Here is a 12,418-nt window from a genome sequence, read left to right as displayed (position 1 = left end):
GGATTAGTAGATGTTTACATCCGTCTTTGTTTGTGCAGTGTAAAAGCATCAGTTAGACCTAAGTTGGAGTTATTTCATCTGAGTCAACGCTAATGGGTGTGTCTATATGATTCTTAATCCTCTGGGAATCACACAGTTGGGATTCTGATGATGGTGGTTCTTAGTATTTGTGCCAGTTTTGATAAACTGACCTTCTTTCTTCCCCGCAGTGCTCTAATGCTGGTCATGTCAAGTTGTGGTCTGCAGTCAGGAGTGCCTAAAATATCTCTGTAAGCTGCTTATGACACTCAGTGGGCAGCAGCCTCCTTCCTGCTCCATCCTGCAGCTTTCATTTAAAGAAAAGTCCACACTGAAGCCTGACCTCTGACCTCTGAACCTCTCACACCTGTGTGGACTTCACAATTGAGCCACCATACCCCATCTGCCTGATGGTTCATGACAGCAAGATTCAAACACCTTAGTTTAGACTAGTTCTCAGAACTGTTTGTCCAAAGGGAGGTTTTTCTTATTTCGAAGAGATGAAATGAAGGCCTGATTGGAAACCAGTCAGAGTGCGCACAGCCAGCTTCTAAAAAGCCTGATTGTTCTGTGCCTTCGTCTTTACATATTCACGCTCACAATTGATTTACAAAACACACATCTAAAGCACTGACATGACTGATATTTATGAAAAGTGCAACCTTAAATATTTCAGTCGGTGGGGCTTTAGAAGCTTCAGCTGTGAGCAAATGAAGTGAGAATGATGAATTTGGTGGCTTAAAATTATATTAATTTGTAAACAAGTTTCAGTATTGCAACAAAAAGGCATATGCACAAACAGTATGCTGTCATGTTGTTATGTAGAACATAAACTCTTTAGCTCAGACAGCCTGACAGTAGATTGTTATGCAGCACCTTGTGGTCAAAAGTGTTCATGCACACTGAGGGTGGCCACCTTTTGGCCATGTTAGCAGCTTCTTAGCCGTGAGTCACTCAGAAACCTGAGAACGGTCATGGCAGTTGGGAAGGTGACATTTAGCAAGGTGGAGAGAGAGAAGCTAGCTGAGATTCTCTGGCTGCTTAATTGGATTTCTGTAGTGACAGGAACTATCCTCTTTGGCCTTGGCTTGTTCCTCAGAGTAGAGATTCACAAATGGCAAGAAGTGATGTCGGAGCAGGGAATCCTCTATGTGCCACATATGCTGATCACCACAGGACTAGCAGCCTGCTGCATCAACTTTTTCGGTGGCAAGATCTGCCTGGACTGTGCCGACACCAACAAGTTCCTGCGGTGGAAGCTGGTGATGATGCCGTACATCATATGCACCTTCTTCTTCACCTCTTGCGTCCTGGCAGGGGCGCTCATGTGCTACGGCATTCGCAGCCAAATGGAGGAATCCCTGTTTATGGGCCTGAGGAATGCCATGCGATACTATAAAGACACAGACACTCCGGGCCGCTGCAACCTGAAGAGAACTGTGGACCTACTGCAGATCCAGTTCCAGTGTTGTGGGAACACAGGATACCGAGACTGGTTCCAGATCCAGTGGATCAGCAGCCGCTACCTGGACATGGGCAGCAGTGCTGTGGTAGAGTAAGTTGAGCAGGACATGCTGAGTCTTTCTGGGTTTGTTGATTACTGTGAATGATACACATGGCAGCAGGTACAGGGTCCTTCAGTAGAGTGTATCAGACCAAAGCGCACCAGGTTAAAAACTACACCCCGCCTAAAGGTGTCTGTCAGAAAAAAACCCAGTATTAGTGCAAAACGTAACGTAAACAGAGTACTGTTCATCTGGACGTAACGTTTTCTGGGAGAAACGTTTCGTCACTCATCCAAGTGACTTCTTCAGTCTCAGCTGACTGCAGTTTTCCCCAATCTTATAAACAGTACATTTGCATAATGACTGAAACCAGCCCACTGAAGGAACAATGGGCTGTGAGGTCAGTTCCTTAATCCTAATTATGCAAATTCTCATGACCATTGATCAACAACCACTGACCAAAACCCACTGATCAAAAACCACTGATCAATGGCCATGAGTACCATTCACAGAGAGTTGGGGAATGGCTGCAATCACAGCATTGTAAGATGGCGAAAGATGTACCCTTAGGCCCCCTCCTCGATTCAGAGATGGTCTTTCCCTTTTCACGTAAATGGCCTCCTTGACCCCACGCTCAAACCAGCGTTCTTCCCTGTCCACGATGTGTACATCCTCATCCTTGAAAGAGTGTCCACTAGCCTCTAGGTGTAAATAGACTGCAGAGTCCTGGCCAGACGAGGTAGCTCTTCTGTGTTGTGCCATCCGCTTCGCCAGAGGTTGTTTGGTTTCCCCGATGTATAAATCCTGCCAATCCTCCTGGCACTTAACAGCGTACACTATGTTACTCTGTTTGTGTCAGGGGACCCGATCCTTGGGGTGGACCAATTTTTCGCGCAGCGTGTTTTGGGGTTTAAAAGCCACAGAGACCCAGTGTTTCGAAAAAATGCGTCTCAACTGTTCCGATACTCCTGACACATATGGGATCACTACAGGTTTTCGCTTGGGCAGCGGTTGTCCTTCTCTCCTGGATCGGCTGGAGCTTTCTTTAGGTGCCTTTCCAGCTTTGACAAAAGTCCAGCTGGGATAACCACATTTACTCAGGGCCTTTTTGATGTGCTGTTTTTCTGCCTCCTTGGCCGCTGTGTGAGTGGGGATGGTGTTCGCTCTGTGTTGTAGCGTCCTGATGACACCCAGTTTGTGCTCCAGTGGATGATGAGAGTCAAACCTTAGATACTGATCCGTATGAGTAGGTTTACGGTACACGTCAGCTTTTAGATGTCCCCCATTACTGATGGAAATCTCACAGTCTAAGAAGGCTAACCTGCCACTTTTCATATCCTCCCTGGTGAATTTGATGTGTCGGTCCACCGAGTTGATGTGATCCGTGAAATGTAGTACATCCTGAGATTTGATTTTCACCCAGGTGTCATCCACATATCTGAACCAATGGCTTGGTGGTGTTCCAGGGTAGGATAGCAAAGCCCTCTTTTCCACTTCTTCCATGTACAAATTGGCCACGATGGGTGAAACTGGGGAGCCCATGGCACACCCATGTTACATCTTTCGCCATCTTACAATGCTGTGATTGCAGCCATTCCCCAACTCTCTGTGAATGGTACTCATGGCCATTGATCAGTGGTCTTTGATCAGTGGGTTTTGGTCAGTGGTTGTTGATCAATGGTCATGAGAATTTGCATAATTAGGATTAAGGAACTGACCTCACAGCCCATTGTTCCTTCAGTGGGCTGGTTTCAGTCATTATGCAAATGTACTGTTTATAAGATTGGGGAAAACTGCAGTCAGCTGAGACTGAAGAAGTCACTTGGATGAGTGACGAAACGTTTCTCCCAGAAAACGCTACATCCAGATGAACAGAATCAACTTTTGGAGATTTATTTTCCTGGATGATTGAGAATGCATCAAGATGTAAACAGAGTACGTTGTTAACTGTGCTCAGATAACCTTCATCGACTGGTTGTTTGTGGTCACATGAACCCTCCAGTTGTCAAACAGGAATAATAATTTAGTTGTTGAACTTTGAAGGCCCTCATAGAGTTTTGCAGGTGGATGAATCTAGAATTCACAGTAACAGTGTTTACATTTTGCTGTGTAGCAGTGATTTGTGTTTGCTGAAGTGCTGGACTCAGGTTCCAACATGATTTATCCAGCAGAGCAGGGTTTAATGTACACAGACACATGACCTTTAATGTTAGGAGAGCATAACACTTTCCACAAACCCTTTCACTGTAGAAAATCTTAGAAATTACATCAGATAGTACATTAAGAGTTCTAAATATATAAAATATTAGTCTAGATGTCAGTAGATAGCAGACTGAACTGAGGTCTTTTTTCTTACCCCTCACAATTTATTTAGTGCATAATCCTAGCTGTGGTGGCTGCTGTAGGACAAACACCTCTGGCTGCCCATTAGTTGTAGTGAGTGTAGTCTGCTGTTACCTCAGCTGTTGGTGTCCAGGTCCATTTACTCTGGAAGAGAGTCTGATAAGAGTCAGAGGAACTCACTTGTGATACTGAGGTGAGTTGCTGAAGATCTGCTGAACATTTCTGTCGGTAAATACTGCTGTTAGCCTCTGTTAGCTGGTGTTTGGGAAACTTTTTTCAAGGCTGATCTAATGTTTTCAGGCTTGGAGACTTAGCAAATAAACTCTCATACCATATGAGAATATAATCAAACTGTTTGATTTTTGGGACATTTGTTTTAATGTTAGTTTATAACCGGCTGTTGTTGTTGTTGTTTAGTCAGATGACAATTTTAGGAATAAAGAAGTGTGTTTGTGCACATTTTTATGTGTCAGAGCCCTGGCTTTAATTAACAAGATACGGTTTGTGGTGAGGAGGAAGAGGGATGAGGTGGAGATGAGGGACGAGGAAAAAGAGATTTATTTGTTTGTGATCTTTAAATTAAATGTAACTGTGGTACTATGTGGCTGGTCTGTTCCATTGTCATCATGCAGGTGGGATGGCCATGTCATTCTTAGCCACTGCATTCAAGATGGCAGGGCAACACGGCGGTGTCTAGGTCCATTTACTCTGGAAGAGAGTCTGATAAGAGTCGATAAGTCAGAGGAGTCAGAGGGTTGAAGAGTTCATGAGAATGCATCAGCTTGTTGGAAGACGGAATTACGCAAACTCGAGAACACTTGCAAACTCCAAAACACATGCAAACTCCAAAACACTTGCAAACTCCAAAACACATGCAAACTCCAAAACACTTGCAAACTCCAAAACACATGCAAACTCCAAAACACTTGCAAACTCCAAAACACATGCAAACTCGAGAACACTTGCAAACTCCAAAACACTTGCAAACTCCAAAACACATGCAAACTCCAAAACACTTGCAAACCTCAAAGCACATGCAAATTCCAAAACACAACGGAAGTGCTCCAGGACGCTAGGGGCAGTGTTGAGCTTTTGTTACCTAGTAACTACACAAGCCAGGAAGTACCAATGACTGGATTTGGGGTCTGCAGCCTTAAAGGCCGCATTTTAAGGCCGATTACGTCACAGCGACACGACGAAGGCTGTCCCAATTCAAAGGCTGCTCGAAATGCGGAAAAAAATGGCGGAAGCAGAGCCGCCGAAGAGTAAACTTTCAGAAGTAAGTACTGAATATTATGTCGCTTATTTATGCGCAAATGTTTTTATAATGAAGAACATTAAAACATTACTGTTGGCCACATGTTGGGAAAGTTATGTGACATTAGCGATGTTTGTACTAACTTGGTTTTAAAGCCTTTACTTCAAAATATACGCCGTTCAATAGTTGACTTTAATATTACAGAGAATGTGATGATTTTATGCACAATTAAAGTCAGTCATATATCCACAAACACAACAAGCTGAAAGTCAGTGATGCTGCTCGGTTTGTAGTCCTGAATATCACAGCACAAGCAGGATTCACTGCACTGTTAATGTTAGCTATGTTATATTGCTGCCTTTGTTCGGTGGTGTCGAGACAAACGGACTTTAACGTGTGTTTGAACGAGCTGATGGTTCACTCGTTAAGCTGAAAGAAAGATGCTTTAATCACAGGAGTCACACATGTGTCCACTGTACCATCTGGGAACTCTTCTTGTTTTGTAATAACACAATCCTCCTTCTTTTGTGCTGTTTTGTAGCAGTGTATACACCTGAGACTGTCACCTGTCTATCTGTCCTGCACTCTCTCTCTTTTTCTTTCTCTCTGATTGTGGAATAAAAGTATGAACATGTGTTTATAAGTTACACTTGTGTTTGAATCCTGCAGCTTATCACACATTTGATTTCTATGTGTGACAACTGCAAGTGTCCAGAGTGAGGACAGACTGAGGGACCCACTGCTCCACATCATCTGTGAGGCTTTGCACCCCTGATGATCCACCAGGACAAACTCAGCAGTGTGTGAGGAAGAGGAGGAGGAAGAGCCAGCAGCAGCTGACAGATGGAGAGAATAGACAGACTGTTCCCTGTTTGTGAAGGACTGCTAGGAAAGTTTAACATAACTAATTGTCTGTCCTGAATCAGTCTTATTAGGTAATGTTCAAATAATTTTATCACTCCAGTGTTTTCAGTGTGGGAGAAAGTACTCAGGGCCTTCAAGTTACACACTATGAAAGGCAGAAACAAGTTTAATATTCAGAAACCTAAAGTATGTATCAGCAGCAGAATGGAGCTAAAAATAAATGTTTGTTTCAGTTCTATGAAGCTTTGAGTATTTTGGATTAGTAGCACTGCTGTGTTTGTTGCATCATATTGCTGTAATTGTTTATATGCTTTATATATTCTGAGGTAAGTTGATCTATAGTGTTACATCATATTCTATAAGGATGTTATGTGTTTGTATACTTTCTGCCCAGTTTGACCCATTTAGCAGAAGTCAGCCTGCTTAAGGCTCTGATATCTATTCTGTATGACTTAAAGCAGTTATGACATGGTCTGATTTTCTCACCCAATAAAGGAATATTCAATATATCAGTCTACTCTTCATTCTATCAGAAACAGTTATCACAGGTCATACAATTTCTTTTTACACATGTATGTAAGCAATGAGCCAAATTTAGTAATGCCAACATACTGAAGGAACAACATTTCTCTCTTATATATGATACACCTATATATGCACTGTCAAAGATACTTGTCTTTGAGTGAAGATTTAAGGTGATAAGACATATAAATAACTGCAACTTGAATCTGTACTGAGGCTCAGTATTTGACACAGAGTTCATGTTCACTGCTGTAATAGCTAATAATGATTAATATAATAACTATAATATTGGCCATATTATATTTACATTACCAAAGTGATATGACTTTAGTCTCATGAACAACATTAGCTAATTGTTATTTACTAACTAATCTTAAATGACTGTTCAGTACAGAAATGAAGCTCAAAAATCATGTTTTACTGTCCTGTGGTCTCAGCCTCAGATACTTATCAAATCACACAAAGCTCTTGTAGAAACAAACAAACAAATGAACAAAATATGTTTTCCTTCATTTCTGTCAAACAAAGTTGTATGACATGTTTCCAGCGGTTAGTATCATGGTTGCTAGGCAACCTGGGAAGCGCGACAGAGACTAGACCGTCCCATACAGACAAACTTGCCGTTTATTTTGCAAATCGAGCTCAACACTGCCCCTACCCTCCTGGAGCACTTTCGTTGTGTTTTGGAATTTGCATGTGTTTTGGAGTTTGCAAGTGTTTTGGAGTTTGCATGTGTTTTGGAGTTTGCAAGTGTTTTGGAGTTTGCAAGTGTTTTGGTGTTTGCAACTGTTTTGGAGTTTGTACGTGCTTTGTCTCTAGGGGCCACCGTACATTCTCAATCATCCAGGAAAATAAATCTCCAAAAGTTGATTCTGTTCATCTGGACATAGCGTTTTCTGGGAGAAACGTTAATAATTTCACTTGCATCCCAGTCACGGAAGCGTTGGAGGTAGTCCGTAAGAGATTACAGGATGACACTAACCTCAGCAACAGGACCACTCTCAGCATCGACCAAGTGTGTTTGCTTTTGGAACTGTGTCTTCATTCCACCTACTTCACATACAAGAGTCAGTACTACAGGCAGAAACATGGGTGTGCCATGGGCTCCCCAGTTTCACCCATTGTGGCCAATTTGTACATGGAAGAAGTGGAAAAGAGGGCTTTGCTATCCTACCCTGGAACACTACCAAGCCATTGGTTCAGATATGTGGATGACACCTGGGTGAAAATCAAATCTCAGGATGTACTACATTTCACGGATCACATCAACTCGGTGGACCGACACATCAAATTCACCAGGGAGGATATGAAAAGTGGCAGGTTAGCCTTCTTAGACTGTGAGATTTCCATCAGTAATGGGGGACATCTAAAAGCTGACGTGTACCGTAAACCTACTCATACGGATCAGTATCTAAGGTTTGACTCTCATCATCCACTGGAGCACAAACTGGGTGTCATCAGGACGCTACAACACAGAGCGAACACCATCCCCACTCACCCAGCGGCCAAGGAGGCAGAAGAACAGCACATCAAAAAGGCCCTGAGTAAATGTGGTTATCCCAGCTGGACTTTTGTCAAAGCTGGAAAGGCACCTAAAGAAAGCTCCAGCCGATCCAGGAGAGAAGGACAACCGCTGCCCAAGCGAAAACCTGAAGTGATCCCATATGTGTCAGGAGTATCGGAACAGTTGAGACGCATTTTTTCGAAACACCGGGTCTCTGTGGCTTTTAAACCCCAAAACACGCTGCGCCAAAAATTGGTCCACCCCAAGGATCGGGTCCTTGGGGTGGACCAATTTTTGTGTCCCCCGACACAAACAGTAACATAGTGTACGCTGTTAAGTGCCAGGAGGCTTGGCAGGATTTATACATCGGGGAAACCAAACAACCTCTGGCGAAGCGGATGGCACAACACAGAAGAGCTACCTCGTCAGGCCAGGACTCTGCAGTCTATTTACACCTACAGGCCAGTGGACACTCTTTCAAGGATGAGGATGTACACATCGTGGACAGGGAAGAACGCTGGTTTGAGCATGGAGTCAAGGAGGCCATTTACGTAAAAAGGGAAAGACCATCTCTGAATTGAGGAGGGGCCTAAGGGTACATCTTTCGCCATCTTACAATGCTGTGATTGCAGCCATTCCCCAACTCTCTGTGAATGGTACTCATGGCCATTGATCAGTGGTCTTTGATCAGTGGGTTTTGGTCAGTGGTTGTTGATCAATGGTCATGAGAATTTGCATAATTAGGATTAAGGAACTGACCTCACAGCCCATTGTTCCTTCAGTGGGCTGGTTTCAGTCATTATGTAAATGTACTGTTTATAAGATTGGGGGAACCTGCAGTCAGCTGAGACTGAAGAAGTCACTTGGATGAGTGACGAAACGTTTCTCCCAGAAAACGCTACGTCCAGCTGAACAGAATCAACTTTTGGAGGTGTGTCTGTTTAGTTAGTCTTTTTTTTTTTTTTACCAGCAGTGTGAGTTGTTCACACTCAGTTCACACTGCTTCCTCTGGCTTTATTATTTCTAACTGAAGGCCTGAACACCTATATGGAAATGTGGGTGTTTCTCTTCCAACAGACAGTAAGCAGACTGACCCCTGAAGGATTTAGGCCACTGGTCTAATGCAGTTAAGCCTGGACGCTACAGAGGTCAGGTGTCATAGATTAATTAGGATTAACCAATAGGGTCCAGTCAAATAACTTCAGATAACTTATTAAACATAAGTTATAAGTTAGCAATGACAGAAACTTTATCAATCATTCTGATAAAAACGTATGATAATTGTTTCTGCAGCTTTAGTTTCTTTAAACTTGATCATGAGATCCCTTGGAAGATCATGACTCCACAAGCAGCATACAAACATCACTTAGAAACAGCTGCAACATGTATTGAATTTAATTCAATAATCCCACCCTCCCTCCCCTTTTTTCCAATTCTTTCACCTCTTCACTTCTCATTAGTAAATGGTGATCTGCTAGGCCCGGGAGCCACCGACAGTCTCAGTCGAGGCCTTCCCCAAACCTCAGCTCAATTCTTGATTAAGCCATTTGCCTTTATCTACTAAAAAGTGCTGCCAAACCTAAAATGAGGATGTGGGCCCAGCTAGTGAAACGATTGACTGACTAACTGCTCTGCATGCAGTAGCAACAGTTCCTGTTCCTCCCTTTCAGTCGTATGAGGAGTAATGTGGAGGGAAAGTACCTGATGGATGGTGTTCCCTTCAGCTGCTGCAGCACCTTCTCCCCTTGGCCCTGCATCCAGCACCATCTCAGCACCAGCTCGACCCAAGACGAGAAAAGCCAGCAGCTGAACCTGTGGAGGCGGGGCTGCCAACAGGCCCTGCTAGACCACTACACCGGCATCATGCAGTCGATCGGCCTCACCGTGCTACTCATCTGGCTTTTTGAGGTACTGGTGATTTTGCTGAAACTAGAACTGTCGGTTCATACAGAACAGAAGTGAAAGCACAGAGGTTTACAAATCAGCTCCATAAAAAGAGATTTTTTAAAACCCCAATAAGATCTTCAAAGCCATCATCATGGACCTCTGTGGTTTTAAAGGAGACTCACTTTCTGTGATATATGCCATGATCTAATCTCAGATGTTCACTAAATGTGGCTAAATTTTCAAATAATGAGGTAAACATGCAAATCAAATAGAATCTAATCTAATCCAAAGAATGTGAGGGCCTATTAAAGTAACAGAATGTAAATCAGCTTGTTTCGGAAGATGACGGCCTTGTATCAGATGAAGATGGATCATTTTGTACTCTGGCTCATGCATAGCTGTGCTGGTAGAGTCCAACAATGAAAGTGAGGAAGTGGAGCAGCACCAAAAATCAACACTTCCATTGTTGTAGTAGCCTCATAATAGAAAATCAGAGGAACGAGGACAGAAAGAGTGCGTTCATGTTTCTTTTATTGTTCTCGATAGGCACTATTGTATAACATATTTCTGTCAAAATGCAGCTAATAAATGAACCGTGTCCTTGTGTTAGAATAATGCCTGAATGCTATAGTATTTCAGTTTGGTTATATTAATGTGTGCTACATCAGTGAGCTATCCAATGTTGCACTCAGTAGAGTCCTAAGAGTTTTTCTGCTTTCCTGCAGCGTGTCACCTCCCTTTCCCGAAACATCTGTGAACCTCTGTACGGGGAAGGAGGTGTCTTATTCCATTCCATTCAGCCGACTCAGAGTTGAAGGAGCTAATAAATATAAATGAGAATGATTCAGCTCTGTAATGTGTTGTACAGCATCATGGACCACAGGGCTAGGGTTGAGTGTGTCTTTTCCTCTCTATTGGCCTATCACAGCAGCTCGAGCATCAGCTGGAAAGCCACCAAATGATTCCTGTAGCGTTTTTTCAGAGACACCCTCATGGCACTTTTCTAACTGTGGATGTGAGACAAGAGCCTGGGTACAGAACTCCAATTCAGTTTCCATCACTGCAGAAAAAACAATGTGAGCAACAAGAGTACCTTGATGAACTCAGGGATGCCTTAGGATCTGACAGTAAATAATGTTCACCTCACAGGTCAGCTGTTCTACACAACTTTCATTTAGTGATTGTGCAGCTCTTTTGGATAAATCCTGAGCTTCACCTGAGACTTAGATCTCAGGACCTTGCACAGTCCCAGCAGCTTATATCAGCAGAGTTCTCCCTGATATCATGAGCATATTGATCCTCCTTGCCTCATCTCGTTGTTTTTGGAGAAAAACAGAAGTAAATCCCGAGCTTGCACTGAGTGTGTTTCTTATACCCTTATTTTTCAGCTACAGATTAACACTGCTCATGGTTAATAAAATGAACTGACTGCTCTTGTGTGTTTATATGTTTATAAATGATAAATTTGTCACATTTACATTCGGCTCAGTCTGTGGGTGAGAGCATGTGGTCCGACCCTAGCTTCGTACAGTAATACCAGTCTGATGTGCACACCGTTTTACCACCCTTAATCACCGGATTATTACAAAAGGTGGGACCAAAAGTGTCAGCTTCACCCCATCCAATCAAGATCCCCATAGCAGACTAATGCTCTTATTGCAGATTTAACACTGAGCAGTTTCAGTGTCTTAAAAGCAACCATGTTAAAGGCAGGGAGATCACAAGATGGGGGCACACAGTTACAATACTTCTGGTCACACTGTGGTCTCCACTGTGACTGAAGTCTAAACTTGATTAAACATACTGTATTTCCTTTTTCCACCAGTTGCTGGTTCTGACAGGTGTCCGTTATCTGCAGACGGCCATGGAGAACGTTCTCCGGCTGGGTGATCCAGAGTCGGAATCAGATGGTTGGATTTTGGAAAACAGCCTGGCAGAAACGGCCCGGTCCAACTTTAACATTATTAAGAACCTGGGAAAGTGTTACCAGGTCGACGACGACCCAAACATCAATGTCCCGACTGCTGCTCCAGAGGAGGAACTGCCATCACAGCAGGTCCAGGTCCTCGTGACCAGCTAGCCTCCAGCCTGTGGAGTCATGGACAGCAGAAGGAATGAGCTGTTCCAAAGATGCTTTTGACTCGGGATAGAAATCACTTCATTCTCCAGGATGCAGAGTGAATCAAGTGGATCTGACACATTTAGCTTCATCCCAGAGACAAGAACAAAAACTTGATTGTTTGATCGAAAAAAGTTTGGAACAGTGGCTAAACTTTACCTGCTGAGTCCTTAGAGCTCTCAGATTTATGGACCAACAAGGTCTTCTGCCTTCAGATACGTGAGTTTGAATAGGTTTTACCTTGATGGGTTTACAGGTTTATAAATGAACTCTTTGTGATGTATGATAAGAGGAGTTATTTTTTATACTTGAAGTAAATTACAAAGCCATGAACTGATACCTTTTGGTCTTTGATTGCATTTTTAATTTTTACCATTCTCCAAAGAAGTCTGATCACT

General features: G+C 43.1%; 1 protein-coding gene across 1 annotated transcript; it reads left to right on the top strand.

Annotated features, from left to right (window-relative positions):
• Positions 1-992: 992 nt before the first annotated feature.
• Positions 993-12,020, top strand: prph2lb (peripherin 2-like b). Its single transcript, XM_006793406.1, has 3 exons — positions 993-1,573; positions 9,685-9,922; positions 11,727-12,020. The coding sequence occupies exons 1-3, from the start codon at positions 993-995 to the stop codon at positions 11,979-11,981; spliced, it is 1,074 nt and encodes a 357-aa protein (XP_006793469.1). The 3' UTR covers positions 11,982-12,020.
• Positions 12,021-12,418: the final 398 nt, after the last annotated feature.

This window comes from Neolamprologus brichardi, chromosome 15 (assembly GCF_056152115.1).
Source record: "Neolamprologus brichardi isolate AB-2024 chromosome 15, ASM5615211v1, whole genome shotgun sequence".
Lineage (NCBI taxonomy): Eukaryota > Metazoa > Chordata > Actinopteri > Cichliformes > Cichlidae > Neolamprologus > Neolamprologus brichardi.
The sequence above is the reverse complement of the archived record's forward strand: the minus strand, read 5'-3'. Positions and strand labels throughout refer to the sequence as shown.